At 37.5% G+C, this 21,302-nt stretch overlaps 1 protein-coding gene across 1 annotated transcript; it reads right to left on the bottom strand.

Moving 5' to 3' along the window:
* Window positions 1-5,960: 5,960 nt before the first annotated feature.
* Window positions 5,961-21,278, bottom strand: LOC105034602 (CLP protease regulatory subunit CLPX1, mitochondrial). Its single transcript, XM_073258036.1, is given in 16 exon segments — window positions 5,961-6,198; window positions 6,792-6,935; window positions 8,061-8,183; window positions 8,285-8,347; window positions 8,574-8,678; window positions 8,826-8,925; window positions 9,031-9,101; window positions 11,258-11,314; window positions 12,298-12,375; window positions 12,452-12,526; window positions 15,318-15,364; window positions 16,223-16,306; window positions 16,442-16,536; window positions 17,286-17,347; window positions 20,231-20,842; window positions 20,845-21,278. Coding segments are annotated over 16 exon segments (2,010 nt in total). The 5' UTR covers window positions 21,067-21,278; the 3' UTR covers window positions 5,961-6,126.
* Window positions 21,279-21,302: the final 24 nt, after the last annotated feature.

The raw sequence follows: 21,302 nt of genomic DNA on the forward strand, positions 1-21,302 counted from the left end.
TATTCGTGTAATGTTTCAAAAAATTACTCATAGATATTCATACTATGGTCATTTTATATCCATGACAGGGCCGTCAACGTAGTCGATAAGTTTCATAATTCGTATTCGTTATCAATGTTATACACATTAGCAGAGGGTCATTTATGAAATTTCATGATTTATGCATGCATGACTGGTTTATGACTTATTTTATTATGTATCTTATGAAATACTTTATTTTATATTATCTGTTATTTTTTAAATATTATATTATCATGAAAAAATTTATACTTGATTTGGTAAAGAAACATAATTTCTACTTACTGAGCTAGTGTAGTTCATATCTTTTTATTTTTTTTTCTTTTACAAAGGAATAAGATTAGAACTGATGAAGGATCTAAACTTAAGGATCTGCATAGCCAGCTTGAAAATTTTGCAGCTGAAATTTAGTTTGTTGATTATCATGCACTTATAGTTATCTATTTATGAATTTTGAAATATGTTTGATATTTACTTTTGGATTTAGATATTCTGAATTAATTTTGATTTAATTACATGACAAATGATGAAATTGAGTATTTTATTATATTTTATTTATGATAGATTTTAGCTAATTATAATTGAATGGCTTCATATTATCGAGAGATGTATCTCTCGATAGTATAACCGTATTATATCTCGAATTTGAGATGTGATATTTAATAATATCAAAATTTTCTCCTAAAATCAGAATGGCCATGGGACTCCACCAACCAAACAACTGGAATGATCTAAGTCCAAGAATGACCTGCTAGTTTTTTTTTATAAAGAATGATCTGCAAGTTATACCAAGTATTCAATCAACTTCAGCTACGAGACAAGCAAGCCAATAGAATTCATTATCTAAATAATATTAAAAAGAATTATTTATAAAATTAATATATATTTAAATTTATTTATCAAACTAATCTAAATTCATAAAATATCATTTGAAATGATATTTTTTTTGATGAAAAAAGTCATTCCAAATGATATTTTATGGGTCTACGTCACCTCCTCCCCCATCCTCCGTGGACTCAAAAAAAAATAATCAAAATCACCAATAGAAATGGTATTTTTGAAAGTGCCATTTGAAATGGTGTTTTAGAAATGGCATTTTCAAAGACGCCATTTCAAATGACGTTTTCAAAATAAAAAATAAAAAAATAAAAATAGCTATTTGTAATGGCATTTTTTGAAAATACTATTTGCAATAATATTTTCAAATAAATTTTAATTTTAAATAATATTTTCAAAGCCCTTCGATGGCCCAAAAAAATAAAATAAAATAAAAAATAGAAAACCAATCCATATCATCTCCGTACCAACCAATACCGATGCCATACCGACCTATACCGATCCAAACCGCATCGTATCGAGCGGTTGGTGCCTGCACCATACCGTACCGATACTTTACCGACCTGTATCGGCCCCTACCGCACCGTATGTAGCGGTTCATGCTCGTACCATACTGAGATATACCAGTGCGGTCCGATTCATCTCATTTATCCGAAAAATCGGTCTGAACCTTGTTGGTTCCCCACCGATATGGTACGATACGGCCGTACCGATCGGTTTGAGTCGGTACGGAATACCATGCATCCAACTGTAGTCCTAGTAGATTTGAGTCCGACACAATTGTCCCATCATTCCTTATCAACTTGGAATCCTCATCCTCATCATGATTCAGAATGCTCTTTTCGTCGAAATACTGCAGTCTATTATCCGATTGTCAGGCTTCAATCTTTCATCGAAATAAGCTCTCACCATCTGCTTCGCAATACGTGCATAAAAATGTATCACACCCTTAATGAAAAAAGATGAGAAGAGAGAGTAAATGAAAGCAAGCATAAAGGCGGAGAGAGAGCTGTGAATATCAGATGACATTCTATCGCAGTCTCCCTTCATAAATAACTGACTTGTTTGATTTAGCTAATTTTTAGCTATTTCAAGATATATAATTAAATTATGTGATATATTATTATTATTATTTATATTATAATTTCTATAGCCCTTTTAGCATAACTTTTTCTTTCCTAATCTTTTGAGACACATGAAACTACGTGTATCCATCTACAAAGCATAACATCTGATCACTTGAAATTAAATTAATCTTTGATAAAAATAATAATTAATAATATAAAATAGAATCAAAATATCAAGTGTATAAAAAATAGTACAATAAAAATTTTAAAAATACTAAGTACAAATCTAAAAAATACTAAGTCCCACAAAGACGTCATGGTACCCGTGATTGCTTGGGTCTTCTTAGGAAGGTCCTCAACGGTCGCTCCTACTCCTGTATCTGCTGTGATGGCTCCTCTCCCATATCAATGGAGGTCTGCTGTCATGCTACTCAAGAATAACTGATGCTGTCGGAGCATCTGCAGGTTGAGTGACCCCCTCAACCCCCTCATCTGGATATACGGATGGGCCTGAAAAGAAAGTGTCATACTCACGTGGCTAACTGATATCCGATGATGTTATCTAGGGCATGTAGGAAGAAGAAGGTCCTGTCATCTGTGGATCAAAAGGTGGTGGCATCCGTGCAGCGTGTAGTGATGATATCTGTGGAATATGCAGTGATGGCATATGTGGAACATATGGTGACGGCGTATATCTCATATCTGGCGTATCGATTGCTCCATGCCAAAGCGCACAGCTATCTGGGTCAACGTCAATCGCCACCAATGTTTTCGAACTTATTTTCTCTATCTCATGTAGTATTCAGATCCGCTCGTCCTCATCAGTCGTAGATAAAGCACGACAAGCATCCAACATATGGTCTGATATAGAATCAGTCTACATAATAAAAATAAAATTAGCAATATATTGTAAAATATAAAATAAAGATATAATAAAACTACATAAAATATTTTACAATCTTAATTATTAGAAGTAAAGATATTGATATAAAGTATAATTTTTGTGATCTTACCAAAAGATGCACAGCAGAACTCTCATCCTCGTATCCTGAAACTGCATATCAAGGCTATCCAATGACTCGCACTGTAATACTAAAAAATCAAACCATGTAGTCCTCGATATATGGACGGTCTCTCAAAATGGGATCACCATGAACTATGTGATCTCGACGTGCATTTCAAATGGCGATGTACTCTGCATATTTGATACGCCAGTCAATATGAGCTCTCCTTCATCGATCAATACGATGAAGTCTCTGGCTGGTATCAAACTACTTTGAGATGCCCTGAATCTAACCAAACTGTCGTTTGACATGATCGAAAAGATGCCACTCCACCATATCAAAACAAATAAGTGACACCCTAGCAGTCCATATATCATGTCCAACTATACACATCTGCGGCAATATAGCCAATATCTCATCTGTATTGGACAATTAGGACCAGCAGTAATAGAATGTTGTTTTGCAAATATGGCCTCAACACTATCGGTTTGCACCATAGGAGTTACGAAAGGTGAAGAAGGCCTAGGAGTATTGTCCTTTTGGGTTAAAAGCCGACTATAGTATCCAAAGCCCGGTACATCTTTCTTTTCAATATATAATTCTAAAAATTGACATTCTGAATATTTCAAAGAAAATATCAGTATTTCTTGGACATCTTTATCGTCATCAATTGGAACTAAGATATACTTGCTCTGCATTAACTGTCCCGACAAATTAGAAGATCTCTATTTCAATTTTATTTCATATTTTTTTTTATCTACAGAAATACTACTGTATAAATGGTCCAATAATTCTTGACCTGATAATGATAAAGATATCTTAATCATCTGATTTGTAAGGTGACTGTACTGCACGCTATCTTCGCCATTCTGTATTATGCCATCATAACACAATAGTAGATGAACTCGAATACTGACCATTTTCTCAGAAAAATCTATGATAATATCAAAATCAAAAAAATTTAGTATTAATAATTATTTTATCATTTCAAAAGACTTACATGATAAATGCATCCTATCATCAACTAATAGACAAAGATAAATCATATCCCATTCAGGAATTGCATCAATTCTATAAGTTAATTACAGTAATCAAACGATATACAATAGGGACCGAAAAAAATTTCAACAGTATTTTTTCTTAGTTCTCCCAATACGACTGAAAATGTATGAGGAGAACTAAAGAAAAATGCTATCCAAAATTTCTCTCGAACCCTCAGCATATTGTTTGATTACTGTAATTACCTATAGAATTAAATATAATTCTCAAACTATCCAAACTGGATAATCAATTAACCACTGTATATATTTTACGGCACTCGTACAAAAATATATAATTAAATTACAAAAATTTTTCTGAATTTAGGTTGAGATTATACTTAAATCCATTATTTTGAAATATGTACACCTACAGCTCGGCATTTACAAAAAACCTATAATTTAGTCCCCACCTTAAGAGGGTACGTGTAGATTTTTCGTAGACGTTAGGAATGTAAGTGTAGGTTTTTCAAAACGTTAAACTCATGTGGTAATTTCGACCTAACCTCAAATAATTTTTTATAATTTATTCATATATTTTTGTATGGATGTCATAGAATATCCTACATTGGTCAACTGACGGATCTACAGTTCTATAAAATATAATATATTTAAAATTCTTAAATTAGCCTAAGATTCATTTTTAAATCAAGTCTAAATCTATTTAAAAAATATATATAGCAAACAACAATATTAACCAAATTGATTAGCGATCTCTCATACATTGCAAATAAATAATAATAATGATAATAATGAGATAAAAAAGATAAAAAAATAAAAAAGTGGTGGTGGTGGGGCAGGAAGGTCGATGGGAAGGCACCGACCGGGAGTGCCACGATGGGAGAGCGTCGGGCGGGGAGGGAGACCCGCCAGGGGTGGTGAGGGGGGCGGCCGCTGCCGACAGAGGACAAAAGGGGGGTGGTTGGGGGAAGGGGGTCCGCCGCCACCCGAGGGGGGAGGGGGGTGGTTGGGGGAAGGAGGGCCATCGCCGCCCGAAGGCCTTAGGCTAGGGGGGTGGCCGCCACCGGTAGAGTGCCAAAGGGGGGGCATCGCCGTCGGGGGGGGGCGGTCGTTGGGTCGGTGGGGGGGGGGCAAGGCGTCGCCAGGGGGGTGGGGGAGGGCCCCTGCCGGGGGGGGGGCCACCATCGGGCCAGAGGGGGGGTGGGTGGGGAGGGGGGGCGCTCGCCGTCGAGGGGACGCCGTCGGGCCTGGGGGGGCACTCGCCGAGGGGGCCGCCGCCAGGCCAAAGAGGGGGGGGCGGGCTGTCGCCGGGCCAAAAGGGAGGGGCGGGTGGGGAGAGAGGGGGCCGCCGTCGGGCTAAAGAGGAGATGGGGGGGCGATCGCCGCTGGAAGAGGGAGAGAAGAGGAGGAAGAGAGGAGGAAAGAGAGAAGAGGGGGAAGAGAGACTTACTATGCCATGGAGAGGGAGATCACCATCGGAGAGGGAGAGCGCCACCGAAGAGGGGGAAGGAAGATATATTTTTTTTTGGTATATAAGATGAATTAACGCCATTTGAAATGGTGTTTTTAAAAACGTCATTTTAAATGATGATTTTGAATTTTTTTTTTTTTGATCCACGGAGGATAAGGGAGGAGATGATGTAGACCCATAAAATATCATTTGAAATGATATTTTTCACCAAAAAATATCATTTCAAATGATATTTTTTAAATTTATATTAATTCTATAAATAAATTTAAATATATATTAATTTTATAAATAATTTTTTTTAATATTATTTGAATAATGAACTTCAAGTCAATATAAGTGGTGTCAGACAACCAAAGACATTCAAACAGTTGAATTGATGGCACCTAGGGCTGAAACACACAGCGCCAAGCATAAAGAAAAGGGCTGTTTTGAGGTTGAAACTAATGTGCTTGTTGCGTATGATGTATTTCTTTCTTTTTTTTTTTTTTTTTTGAAATGAAAATATGGGGGTGGGAGAGAGAGAGAGAGAGAGAGATGATTTGAGCAATAAACATAGTGCAAAGCCTTTGAGAAATGGTACATGTACATTAAATTAGCATAACATTGCTTCTTGAAAAGCAATGCTCGTATACAAGGATTCGTTAAAAAGGAATGTTTGTTTACAACAATGATAATTACATCTAAACAAATGAAATTGAGACGTTTCAGGTTAATGAAGTTGATAAAAAAAATCACAGGTTGATGGCTCTGGATGCAAGATCACGGTCTCCCACCAAGTCACCCTCCAATTGGTTAGCGTCTGCCTGCGATCACCACTTTATGTTACAAACTGAAGAGAGAGAACATTTTCTCTTAAAAAATAAGCTTGAAGGAATATGTTTTAGCAAGGATAGAAATAGTATAAGCTTGGAGTCAGGCGATATGGAAAACTTCTTATTTCCAAAATTAAGGTCATGTCAGGAAGTTGATTTGTGCCTATTGGTGAGAGGTTCATTCATTTCCCTTAGTAAATCTTCACTTAAATTGATGAGACATTCGCATGCACGACGCATAAAATGGCTTCAAACGATGACAGCCTTCCTGAAACACTAGTTTTCTCAAATTAAGAAAGAGAAAGATGGCTTTTGGTTACTCCCCTTGTTTAAACTTCAAAACATGACCATTACTAAATGGCATATAAAGATTCATGCATCAAAGCACTTGCTTGGATGGTATCATCCCTTGGTACTTGCGTAAGGGGGTGAGGGTTCGATTCCTATTCAAGGGTGGGGTTGGGTAAATGGTATAAAATGTGGGGATTAGCTTTTTACCATAAAAAAAAAAAAAAGTGGGGATTAGCTCCTCAGAAATCTCAAAAAGAAAGAGGGGGAGGGCGGGGGGTGCATTGATCCTTCACCTTATTTTGTGAAAGGTAGTGTTCTAATGCACCATCTCCTTGAAGAATTTTAGCTCCACAGCCTGGTCTGTCGAGGGAACCAATGGCCTCCTCATCCACCACAACTGCATCCACTCGCTCGGTTCCTGTCTTTACATCTGGAATCTGGGAAAAAATGTGCATCATGAAAATGGGAAAAAATGTGCATCATGAAAATGGAGCACCGCCAAGGTCACCAATAAATTTTTGATCTCATGTCAATTATGGAAAATGAAGACCATAAATTAAAATACTTGCATAGAATTTAACAGGCTCAAACAGTTACGTATTTTTAAACTTTCTTTTTACTAAATTGGAGATTGTAAGAATGGTTAAAATGCACAAAATCAGTATTGGCATTCAAAAAGGCTTCAAATGTATTGGGTAAGGTATAGGCTGCCATAGCACTGCTGGTGCAGAAATCTGACATATATGGTGGCTTGTTTTGTTCCTCTCTAGTAGCGCAAGTTGAAGAATGCAAATATACACCCTATAGATAAGGGCTGAGCCCAAGCAAAATCCAACACAATTTAAATTTTTGAAATGGATAAGGGGCCAGAACAGGCCTAGTTGTCAGCTGAGACAGAAACATTTTTATAGGCCAAGAGAAAGCACCTGCTTGGGAACTGAAATTTGAATATGGAATAGGGCTAAAGCCAATGGTTCTGGCATCAAGTTCCGCTTGGGTCTACCTGACCTCATTACATCCAAGACATGATTTGATCCAACCTGTGTTAGCTCTGTCAGATCTACAATCTTGGAAGTGCATGCAGTTCAACCTCTGCACAATTAGGATCAGGCCAAAGCTAGTAAAATCAGGTCGACTTATTGATTCAGACAGACTTGCAGGGCATCAGATCTACTTGCTCAATAATGTTTGATGCCTATGGGAAGGGAAAATATACATGTCCACTCGGTGTCGCATGCATAGACTAAATTGCAGATAAGGGTAATTAATTTACACCAAATTTTCAGCTCTCTGCTATTATTTTACATTCAAAAGTGTTCTAAAGGCATCAAACCCAAGCTCAATTTGACGTTAAGATGTTATGCTCAAAGGTTCAAAAATAATTTCAGGATTCTACTGCACATTCAAACTCTTCACCATAAGCTTCTTAGAGGTTTAGGTCAATTGGAAGTTACATTGTGGAGCACTTGCAAGCAATGGTTTTAATTGCTGCTTAACAAGGTAAAATTTTAGAAACAAAAGAGAAAAGTGAAAGAACCATTAATATTAGTCAACAAACATACCTCATACATGGCTTCAGTAAGAGTACTTTCTAAAATAGCTCTTAAGCCTCGTGCACCTGTATTTTTCACCATTGCTTTTTTTGCAATTTCCCTAAGAGCAGCCTCTGTGACATGCAGTTTAACCTGGAGGATGATACAATAATGAGAGCCAAGGTAAGAAGCAGCTTATTTCAGAGGAACATAGAATGAATACTAGACCATCTACATAGATGAGACACGCTTACATTGTTCATGCTAAACAGTTTCTTGTATTGTTTGCCAAGAGCATTCTTTGGCTCTGTTAGCACCTGAAGTCATATCAGGTTAAATTAAATGAATAGCTTCACACCAACAGCTTTAAATGTCAGCATCAGCTTGTCAGTGAATTAAAAAAATATTACTTTAAGTTTGATTAGATATTCATTTAACTCGATCAATTAGTACAAAAATACCATTTTAAGTCTAAACGAAAGTGAGAACCCAGCTTAGGCAAGTACTGCATTTAGAGGAGATGCTATCCAGATTGGAAGTTACCTGAACAAGTTGGTCTTCATTTAGAGCCGACAAACTAACTAAAATTGGAAAACGTCCAATGAATTCGGGGATGAGACCATATGCTATAAGATCACTACTTTCAACCTACAAACATAACATACTTCTTCCATGTTAAATGTATAGAGAAATGTAAGAGAATTCTCGTGCTTTGTTAAAGCATGGGAAAAAAGATTTGGACACTTCTAGACGTGAAATAAAGAATATAGGCAAAAGTTTAAAACGAATACTTACTGATTCCAGTAAGGATGATGCCACTACAGCATTGGTTAACCAACCAGTTCTCATATTTGCACGTACAGGTGCCCCAAATCCTATCGAAGAATCATGCCGTCTGTGGAATATTGAAAAATAAGACCTTCCTCAAGCTCCATAGTACAAGCACCAGAGTTTCCAGAGAAGACTGGTGCACATATCTAACATCATGAAATAGTGTTACCTTTCTGAAATGGTCTTTTCCAAATCAACAAAAGCACCACCACATATAAAAAGAATATCTTTCGTATCTATCTGCAGAAAGCACATGCATTAGTTAAAGACATATAAAACCAGCATAAGTTTAAAGTATCTGTGAAGTGATTCAAATATGAAGTCATATTACTGCAAAGTTATGACAAACCCAAAAAATAATTGAAAACTGACACTACACTTGATTGCTCAGATCATCTTTTTTATTTTTCATTTTTTTTTTAACTCTTGAATGCTGATTGTTGAGACACTTAAAAAGATGGGAAGCAAAACTTGATCAGAGTTTAATTAATTATTGGTTTGATGTGAAACATTAAAAAAAAAAAAAAGCCAATTTCATATCTACTCGAGAACTTGGGCAAAACTTTAAACAAGGAACAAGTGGACAAGGCACTTCATGCGATTTTGTAAAAATAAATATAAATCAATCAACAATATTATAGTAGAGCTGTATATGAAGACAATTTTATATCAGTTTTCCCTTTTTTCTTGGTAGTGACAGCTCAATTTACTTGTTTTAAGAATTCCACGTAAAATCTCATGAACTGCAATATTTACAGCATTTTGCTAATACTAATCATCACCAAATCTTTGATCACTGCTTTGTAAGCCAACTAAATTGGTGTTGAAGGTTGTACGGAAGGAGGGGAAGTCTTAAGGTAACATAGATAGGGTTGTGAGCAAAGACATGGAGAAGCTTGAAATAACATTGGAGGTATCCCAAAAAGGACTACATGGGAAATGAGGATCCATAAAGCATACCCTAAATAGTTAGGATAGGCCGGATGTTTATGGTTTCGTAAGCCAAAGAATTATAATTGGCAGTATCATGTTGACATTGATTCTCCCAAGACTTCTCAGCTGAAATGTTCCCTTTTTTAACTTTATTTTGAAAGACATTTTTGTGAATATTTCTAATCAGATATATTCTGAGAAAAAAATAGAAAGAGCATCATCATTGTTGCTTGATGTATGAAAACAATGTTCATTAAACTATATGCTCCCATGCATCTGTTATTACGAAATCCTTCTATGCATCTGTTGTGTGCTAAAGACTATTCCTAGGCCCAATCTTGCCTACTACGAATAACCACCAATAATAAGAAGAAATATGGGAAGAAAGATTTGAAACTAATGGAAAATAGATGGCACTGTTTGATTGAGTGAATAAAGCCATTAGCCCCAATTATTTCAATTTTTGGTTTTAGGATTAGGTAGGGTTTTGAGCCTATGATTTGGATTAATGCCACCAATGCTGGCCTCAGCACCGGTGTTTCAATAAATGTTTGGGAAAACCTACCTTGAGCTCTTCTTCTCCCTGTCTTCCTCTCCTTTCTCTCTTCTCTTTTCTTCTCTCTCATGTAAAATTAGAGACAGAGCCCTGGGCATTTTCACCAAGTCCCAGCTTTGACCTGGTTGGTACTGGCTGACACAGTCACTGACCCAGTTGATGCAGCTGATATCAACGAGGACATTGGGATGCCAGGTTCAAACGGACTTTGGTTCCGTAGCCATCCCAGGAGCCAGTCTCTCACCAGTCCCACCTAGGATGGCTGGGTACCAGATCCTCGATCCATAATGCAAGTAATTTCAATAATCTATTATTTAAATGGGTGATGCTCTGAAAAAGAAAGAATACAGTTTTCGAAAACGTTTATCGTTAAAAGAGCATATTTGGATGAATTTCAACTTCATCATTTTTTCTGTTTATTTATTTCCTTCATAGATTTTGCACATCTATGCAACTAGTCTAGCCTTCTCTTCCGAATTGGGTAGGTATCTTTTAATGGTCCTTTGTATGTTTGATTGATGATAGATCTTTATCATACAAGGATAACTTGCAAGATGAAGTTCAAATAATCTTTAAGCACAAGAATTAAAGATTCAACCACATAACATGTCAATCTACATCTGCGAGACTATAAAGCATGAACCAGGATTTACAGTATACTCTGACTTATAAAAGGGAAAGAATAAAAGATGCTATGGTTTTTGATGGAAAAATGAATGGTCATGATACAAGAAAAACCCATGCACGCAAGCTAGACTATGATGGAGATTTTAAAAAAACTCCTGGTCATGCTACAAGGAGCAGCTTGAACTTGGACAACAAACATGCGGATCTAGGTTCCAAAAATGGAGTGCCCATACCATACTTAAAACAAATACATCATTCAAAGGTATAATTTTTAAAATACCTGTATATGGTCGTTACGAGGATGCTTGCGAGCTCCTTTCTCAGGAACATTGACTATCTGGACAATAAAATGTTCAACTGAATTCAAAAGATAAGATAAGTTTCTCACTTACTATAAACTTAGTAACTAACATAATTGTAACTGACAGTATTCATTCATTTCAAAATAGGGCATTCTTTTCCTTTTCTTTCAAAACTAGAAGAATACACCCATCACATAGGTCAAGATTACTTTCGTATTTAAAAAGGAAATAAGATTAGTCATATTTAAACCATAATCTGGCAATTTTAAGTTCAAAAGTATAGGTTCCAGAAATGATTTTTAGTCAAGTCTTTGGAGATAAAACATTTTGCATATCACAACCGTAACAAAAGAAAGATTGCATAGAACAAATGAAAAACAGGTTTCTGAGACACTTATTTGAAAAAATGGGGACCGTCATGTGAAATGCTTTTTATGTTCTCAGGGAACTTCAAACATGCAGAGGTTGATATTTAAACTTCAATATGCTTTTAAAACATTGATTGAAAGTTTTACTCAACAAACTTCATGTTTTATTACTGATCAATGCAATTACCATTTACTCTGCAAGTATTTTCTCAAGTCATAAAGCATGAGAATTTGGTATGTGCTTATGAAAATAAACTTAATCTACAAACATTGATTAAGTTGCCTATGAAAAGCAGTTTTGATTTAAGGTTACAAGTCATATATTGAAGAAAGGAAAGGGATATAATTTATGCAGATGCAAGTTGTGAAATTATGCCAATTTATAATTCCATTGTTATTGTTGGGAATAACATAATACAGTAAGAGGGCATGCACCAAGGGTCAAGTAATCTACATGAAGCACATTTCAGAGTTAAACTTCACAGACAGAGAGAGGAGGGGGGAATGGGGAAAAGGCTATTTGTGTGCGTGTGTGTGTGTTGTGTGGCGGGGGGGGGGGGGTGGGAGGGGGTGTGAGGGTGGAGTGAGTGGTGTGGTGGTGAGGGCAAATGAAACCAAATCAACAATGCAATGCATGATATCAGACTTACAGTTCCTTCTAGCATCTTTAATAATGCCTGTTGAACACCTTCACCAGATACATCTCTACTGATATTTAGGCTTTCAGCCTGCAAAATATATTATTGTTGAATAAAGATGCTATCTAGATGCACCTATAACAAATGGTTTTATCAATCATAGAACCTTTTTAGTGATCTTATCAACTTCATCAATATACACTATCCCTTGTTGAGCTGCTTGCACATTGAAATCAGCAACCTAAACACAGTGACAAAAATTGAAGTGGAAGAATTAGCATGTAAACCTACCCATAAAAAGTGCTCGCAAGATGATAAAATAACGGTAAATAGACCTGGAAAGTTACTAAAGTTGATTTGAAAGCAAATAGTATGTGCAGAAGTTGTGGACAAAAGAGCATGATGCATCTGCTAGTAGTTGCATGTTAATGTCAATAGTATGCAATTTACCATTGAGTCCCCACATGTATCTACTAGAAGGTGTCAAAGAAAAGGCCAAGTATAAGAACTCCCAGCTATTTCTTTCATAAAAATGCAGCAACGAAGCCTGTGTGAGATTTATGCAATGCACAGACACTTATTATGTCATATCATAATGCACTCTATTGAAGCCCAGTTTTGCCTAAACTTCAACAGTACTGACTGAAAAAAGAGAGGAAATTGCAGTTTGTGCAATGCATATATACTTACCATTTTACTTAATAAGAGGGAGATGTAATAAGGTTCTTTGGATACGAAAGAGAATGTCAGCAAGTGTCTGTGCTCTCGGAAACCTAATGAATCTAAAAGCCAACTACAACACAACAAAACATGTATATGGCATGCAGTCTAGCTGAAATTAGCAATCCTAGAAGAACATACACAAGACAGAAGTTCGAGCAAAACCATTCTACCTGGGTTGCTGTATTGGTATACCTCTTAGGACACTTGCTGCAGCACCCACTTCTTAGGCGCAGCCATACTCAATATTTTATTTTATTTTATTTTATTTTATTTTATTCTGGAGAGCCCTGCTTCCCCACCCCAACACCCAAAAACCATTCCATGGGCTTCAGTTCAGATAAATAAGGCCAACATTACCTCATTGGAATCAACTCAACCATCCAAGAGTCCCATAGCCCCTTTTATTATGGTGGAATCTTCATGTCTCTTTCAGATTTAAAAAATTCATTAAACATTACACTGATTGCTTTCCCTGCACAGATAGCTAAAAGAACTGAGAACCAACACAACCACACACACACACACACACACACACATACAAAGAAGAGAGAGAGAGAGAGAGAGAGAGAGAGAACTAAGGAAACCTGTAGGGCCAAATTAGAATTTTTTTTTTCTCTTCACACCAAAAACAAGGGGAAACCAATTGAGGCGGACCCTATCTCCATGTTTATGATGCATCACACTCCTTCAAATTGTTCTTTTCCTCCCAACCAAATTTATATATCAGCGAACCACGCTTCTGCACCAAAAGGACAATTTACAAAATTTTACTCCTTTCCAATCGTTCAAGTATGGGAGGTCACGTTCCATAATGTACCATAAGACAGAACACCCTAGAATTCCATCTCCACTTAACATGCTCAGAAAAATGGAAATCTTGATTCTCCAGTTTACACAATAATTGTTGCTTCACTATAAACTTTAGGTGCATATATTCTTATCAAAAAAAAGTGCATGTGTATCACATCATAATCACAAGCAGTATTTCGCTAAAAGGTTGTCCTTAGGGCACAGAATCGCATACATCTTTGCCACGTATGCCACCATGTATTAATAGGTATCATTCTGTGTCAACATGTATTGCTTTAATACGCATGGATATATCCCAAGCACATAAATGCTTGCTTGTATGACACTTTCCCAACCATCTGGAATCTTCCCTAGTGGTTTTTCTTTTGCCTTATTTTATAAGGATTGGAGTTTTGAACATGATAATGACAAAAATACATGGGATGAAATGTTAGACTTGAAAGTAACCCATAGCATTCAAGCCTCTCACAGTACCACCTATCACCTTGCAACTCCTAAAATACATTGTTGATGTGTAAACATAGTTATGTGTCGCTTTTGCAGTTTTTGCCATGAAATTCATGACAATTTATATTGCCAAATAGCAAACATTACAGATATTTAGGGTGATATACAATTCTTGCTTCCTATTATCAGTTAAAGAAATCTTTATTTGTTTAAAACATGTTTATCCACACATGTAGAGCATTTAAAATTGGTTAATATTAAAAAAAATGAATTATGAATCCCTTTTACAACTTGTGTATCATTTTTCAATCCATTAAACTAGCTTCAAGCTTTAAGGTTTTACTAGAGAAGACTTAAAATCTTCACAGATTTGTCAGTTAAATTGCTATTTACATGAAGCTCTACCACCAATTTTTGACTATTAAAACTGGTTTTGACCCTGAAAATATTTTTTAAATCAATTGAATGGGAGCTAATTCTCCCAGGTTGGTATCAAAATGTCACAGGTTCAAATCCCCATTTAGACCATTTTTTCTTCATACCACCTGTTTCTTTTCTTCTCTTGACTTGCTCCTGGTTGAGACAATTTTGACTTGTTCTTGAGTCATGCATGGTCCAGGCTACATGTGGTTTTAGCAGCATAAGCATTTGTGGTCTAGTGGTTACTTAACAGTCACAACTCTCAAGTATTATGAAGTAATACCAATTGAGAAAATATTATAAAGTAATAGTCAAAGTACATGTCACAAACATGGTTCAATATGATTAAAGTAATAGGCAAGTGTCATCTAAGAAATTTATGATGTTTACCTCCCAAATTTTTAAAAATACCAACCTTCTAATGGCAATGAATATTCAAATGCCATCATGTCCATCATTAGTTGAGGTTCATGCTGTATTACCAGAACTCGCAACAGAATAATAGTAGGCCCCTAAGAAAGACCAGTTTCTAGTGACCATAATGCAAAGGAATTTTTAGAACATGACATTACTCTCACATGTATGATAACTTTATTCAAAAAAATAAAGAATAGAATAATCCAGAATCATACCGTAAGCAACTTGTATAATATTGATTCGACATCTTCTCCAACATAACCTGCCTGCAGAGAGATTTTACTCTTTCAATTTACAGTAAAGAATAGCCAGGCCAGGAAGGCTAGGAGGTTGCCATCAGCTTGACAACTATTAAAGCAGAATGGTCAAAAAATGGTGTCGTTTGCTTTCTTTAGTCAATGTTACAAAAAAAAAAAAAAAAAAAAAAAAGAGATACACACATCAGTACCGATTGATTTATGAAAAGATTGACCATGTTTTTTAATGTATAAAAATAAACCCCTAAGAAGAAGAACCCAAATGAAATGAACAACATTTTTGCTATAACTAGGATTACCATAAGAAAACCACAGTATAACCCCAAAAGATAAACCCACTAAGTATTTCAGAAGATGACTTCTATGACTCCCAGATATTGATACAATTTCATTTCATTCAATTAGCATATTGCATCATTTTTCATAAAAAATGCCCAATTGTTTAACCTTGTATTTCCATGTTAGATTCCTATCATAAGGAAGCTCGCAAAAAAAATATGATTTGATGAATTTTTTTTCTCAATTATTCATAACAACACACAGAGAATGTTCCCCTAACATTGACTGTAATTTGACTCATTTAATTAAAAAACAAGGAAAAGAATTAAAATTCAGTGATATTATGGAATAGTATCGTATATTGATAATGCAGTTCAATTGGAATCAACTGAGTTGTTAAACAAATCCCTCGTTGAAAATGATGTCCATCAGATGATCAGCAAAACGAAATAATATGAGGTAAGGTTCAGCAAATTTAAACATATATACAAACATATAATAAGTTAGAAGATAGTATTTTGCAAATGAGTGGAAAAGAAATTATGCAATATCAATAAATTAAGGACAAGAAGGTTATGAAAAACTTGCCTGTGTTAGCGTAGTTGCATCTGCAATAACAAATGGTACATTCACAAAGCGGGCTAATGTTTTTGCAAGTAAAGTCTTCCCTGTCCGTGCAGATAATATTACAGTGCATAAGTAGGGCCGACCATCAAACCCAGAAAATTTAATAAAAACAATCCTCAGGCACCTCAATAATATATTAAAATTTAAAACACTTAATTATAGCAATGAGGCTGTACCCGAGCCAGTGGGGCCCATCAAGAGCACATTGCTTTTCTCTAGCTCTACATGATCATCGATTTTAGCCTCAAGATTCCCTGGATCAGCTGCCGACCTGGATAATAGATCAGCATATTCAGTTTCCAACAAAAGAGTAGCAAGCATCCAAGCTTTACCACCTGAAAAATGTCAGTATTAAATCTCGTTCAGTCAGAGATAGAGTATTTCTTAAGAACAGGGGTGGCAATTTCTGACCCAGACCCCACAGACCCACTGTAATTCACCTTAAATAAACAAGTTTCAATGATGTGTTTTTATAATAAGGTTTTGTTTCAGGTTAACCAAGACCAATCTGATTACAACTTGGTCAGGCTTGGTTTGTCAGCCAGACCCAATGGATCCCATGGCCTGGACAAGTCCTTAAACAAACCTTAGGCCCACTAGAACAGTAGTACCGGTAATCTAGTTGAGGCTTAATTGCATGATTAGGGAGGCTATATGTTTCATAGTTAAAGAGAAAGAAGAAAAAGACTGAATAAAAGTGGAGCAGACCATGTCTGGGATTTATCTTGTTCTCTTTTCCACTTAATTTCCTCTCTCTCTGCATGTGTGTGCATTTGGATTCACACTCCTATATTCCCTCCTTTGGCCCTATTTCAGTTTTGTTTATAAAGGTATATAATTGAAAAGTGAAGCACTAAATTGTGTTGGTGGATTGCATATAGCCATATAGATCTGCACGAAAAATGAGCTAGAATGGGTTTAATTTTTTGGAACCAATTACAAAATGGGTTTTGACCCAACCTAAATATAACCCACCCAATGCCACTGCTACTCAAGAATGAAAATAAGGATATAACAAACCCTTTCTGCAAGGATGCATGGTAGATTCGTTTATAATGATTGTAGACAGCCACAGATAGGACCTGCAACATGATGGTGAATTATGGAAAAACGATTAGGACAAAATGCCTTAGAAACTTTCATCGCTTCAAAAGCATGGAACATATTTTCCAAAACAACTTAGTGTTTGATCCAAATATCCAAAAAATTTAATAAAAGGATAAAAAAGACAAAGGTTCATACACCTAAAAAATTATCCATATAATCACTGCTGTAACAAGAAAGGAAATAATCCATTAGAGAAACAAAGACGTAGATAATCACCTTCTTCATGCGAGAGCCAAGAAACAGAAGTAAAAAAGTCTTGAAAATTAATAATGTTAAAAAAAACTGATTGCTTTTCAAAGTGTTGGAGAACTTCTGAAAAAATACTGGCCCATCTTAAAATATCATAATGCTTAGTCGCAAGGTGTAAAGATTAAGTTTTGTGACTTTTAGCATCAGTAGTTCAAAGTAACTATATACTGACAAAAAAAAAAAAGGCAGGAAAACTCCAAATTAAGCAAACTTCTGAAAATGTGGACTCCATATTAAAGGTGAATGAAATAAGCTATCCAGATTTATTATGAGTCGAATTGGAGCTCAAATTCTGGGCTCATAATATTGAGTTCTCAATCAGCTTGATAACATAACAAGCATAACCCAAGCTAGGATGGACTAATCTTACATGAGCTTTGCTCTTTATATTATAAGATCATAGCTGATGAGCTAAGAGATCCAAGTCATGGAAAGCTTATTACATTCTGACCTATGCATAAACAAAAGGAAGTAATGTTTTTGGGTCGTACTAAGCACGACGCTTTGGTATTGCACATGATGTGGCACCAGCTCAAGTAAAACCTGTGTCAGGGAGCTAAGTTAAACTGAATTTGAGCTTAAAAGAAACTGAACAACTACTGAAGCTGAGACAGGAAGAGACTGGATAAGATTAGCTTAGACCAAGTGTGCTTTGAGGTTTCAAGCCTGATTTGAACCAGGCTGAGCATGAGATAAGAAAAGACTGAAGGAGTTAAAGCAGAGCCAAGCCCAAGTCTTGAGGTTTTGACCTTTAGAAACCTAAGTTCAAACTAGCTCAATTGACTCTCATACGTACCTAGTGGTGTTTGGCCAACCATAAGGAGAGGGAAAGAGGGAGGGAGGGAGGGAGAGAGCAATGGAGGCTTTCAACCATCGAGGGGTGTACACAGAGATGTTGGAGTCCATCCCCACTTTTCAGATAGAGAGCGGGTCCGGCCTGCTTAATGGGTCCAGGTCCGGTTCCGGACCTAGCTGTCACATCCCGTCTCTGCTAAATGTGGCACAAGTTGAGGGAAGCTAAACTTCTCTTTAATGTAGTTGTATAGATTTCCATTATTGCATGATTAAAAAAGAAAAAAGACAAACTTGAACTTGTGTTACCCTCTCTCTCTTTCCAGATGTGAATATGGGACAGTTATCATGATTCATTTAGGAGGGAAAAAGAAAGGATGGAGTGTGTGGGAGTGGGACTTGCAGTGTTTGAACTTTGAAAGTCCATCCTAATAATTTAAGGAACCACATTTTTAGTTGAACTTCCCTTTAATGTAGTTATATATAGATGAGATATGGAACCAAGAATGTGAAATTGCTTTCTCAACCTAAAAAGGATTTGTGCTTTCATATAAGTTAATACCTTGCAGATGGTAGGTTGTGCTTGTACACTTACTCTTCACATAAATAGAGTAAACTTTCTAACACCAATGTATTTAGGCATCTATTATCATCTAGTGAAACAAAGGAAATGGGAAATTGTGTCCATAGATGCCATCCCAATAGTAGTCCTATGCATATTTAGTCAAGCCCTACGTTAACAAGTACGAACCACTTAGTACATCTGCCTATACCCTCTGCTTTCATTTTAAGAATACATACTCATCTATGGTTGATTGGTTTCTTCCACGCCCACTAAATACCTAGGTTCCCGGTGTCTCACTCCTTGAATTAATTTATCATTTAAGGTTTTTTCAGCATTTTCTTAAAGAATATATGAAAAAGGAAGCAAGAGATGCAGATTTGCGGGGGACTCAGATGTGCAGGACTGCACAGTCCTTTTAAGAATACAAGAATATCACATTGGAGATCTGGTAGTGCAATTTTCTTAGGTACAGAAAAGCAAAACTGATGGGCCTAAGAATAACAAAGAAGAGGAGAGAACGAGCTAGAATCCACTACAAGAAAAGTAAGGAAATGATTGAAACTCGTTTGAACTCATAACTTAATCAAGATTCACAACCAATTTCACAGACCTGGATCATCCTGGATATATCATGAAGGCCTTTAAACGGTTACATTAGCATTTCATTATATTTGAAAAAGAATATCCATCATCACATTAGCTAAGCTAAGAATCCTGAACTAGCTCAAACACTATATCATTAGCCAACTCATGAATCTTACAATTCCCGTTGGATCCCAAACTACAAACATGGAAACCGTTAATACACAGAAAAAAAATGGACCCTTAAACAACCACACCGAATGCTTATTGAATCCCATTTTTTCTAAATTCTTTCCTTTTTCCTTCCTCAGGTGTTTCCCATTGAAAGAATAATATTAGATTTTTTTTTTTTTTTTTTGCACTTTACTTCTTAGATTGTAGATACCATGTCATCAGTCTTTCAAAAATGCAACAAAAAGAAAAATGTAGATCGTTCAATTTGAATTAGTACTCAAGCTATACAGGAATGTTCATGTGAAGCCCTCATAAGTCGGGTTGCATCGAAAGAAAGAAAGAAACTATACCAAAAATGAGAAATACTTTCTTCTGTATATTTATTTAGAAGTATCATTATCAAGGAAAAACTATTCACGGATTTGTCTCCAGATCCTCCTAAATCATGGATATCCATAAATGAATTGCGATCTAAAATGAAGGGGAAAACAGCTACCTTTTTAGCACGCTGCTGGCCAATTACAAACGTATCGAGCCCCTTGCAGATCTCCTTCGGCGTCGGCAGATCCTTCCCTAAATTCGACCCACCACACCACTCCTTCCCACCAAACTCACCCCCATCGCCTGAATTCCCGCCTCCCCCGCCCTTTCTGTATCCCCCCACTTTCACCACATTCACATTCGGCGGCCCGGGCGGCACATGCACCGCCAGCCCATTGCCCCCCGGCGCCGGCGCCGGGAGCGGCATAGGCGGCCAATTCTCCGGCGGCTCCCCTCCATACGTCGCCTTCAGCGTCTCCCAGAACGTGGACCTTATCCGATTCCCGATCTCCTCATCTCCCTCACCTCCACCGCCCTTTTCCTTCTCGGGAGTGTCCCTTCTGACCCGCCCGATCTCGACGAAGCTCCCCTGGAGGGGGACGAGCCGATGGGGGCGGAAGTAGAAGGCGGTCCTGCAGTTGGGGCATATATTGACGGCCTGGAACCCGCCGCCGCGGTCGGACGTGGCGGGGGCCGGCGGTGGCGGTGGTGGGCGGTGGGAGAAGAGGACCTCCATGTGCTTGGAGCAGCGGGGACAGTGGGCCTCCGCCCGGATCCGCAGGGTCTGGGGGGCTCTTCGGGACCTCCACCCCCTTCCCACTTATGCCGCTCCTGCCGGTGCAGCTCCCGCCGCCGGCCACCCACGGCGACGACGGCGATGGCCCCCCCGCGTCGCGTGCAGATCGGCGACCGCTGCGAGAGCCCGTGCCGGGGTGCTGCGCCGCCTCCGGCGGCGGCGATGCCTCGCGCGGCGGCGTCACTCAGCCTCCTCCATCGGAGAATCGCTGACATCTTCTTGAATTCAGAGAGAGAGAGAGAGAGAGAGGCTAGTCGCGGTCGGGCGGAGTTTTTATGCGGGAAAGCGAGGATCCAAGAGTACGGTGATAGATGTGGTCCAGCGAGATTGTAGCGGTGGATGATACGGTGAGGGTAAATCGTGGCCGTTGAATGAGGGCGACTTCGACGGGGAAGTGGACCGGGGTGGAAAGAAGGCTCAACGGTCAACGAAGCGTGGGCCAAGCATTGTT

Source organism: Elaeis guineensis, chromosome 1 (assembly GCF_000442705.2).
Source record: "Elaeis guineensis isolate ETL-2024a chromosome 1, EG11, whole genome shotgun sequence".
Classification (NCBI taxonomy): domain Eukaryota; kingdom Viridiplantae; phylum Streptophyta; class Magnoliopsida; order Arecales; family Arecaceae; genus Elaeis; species Elaeis guineensis.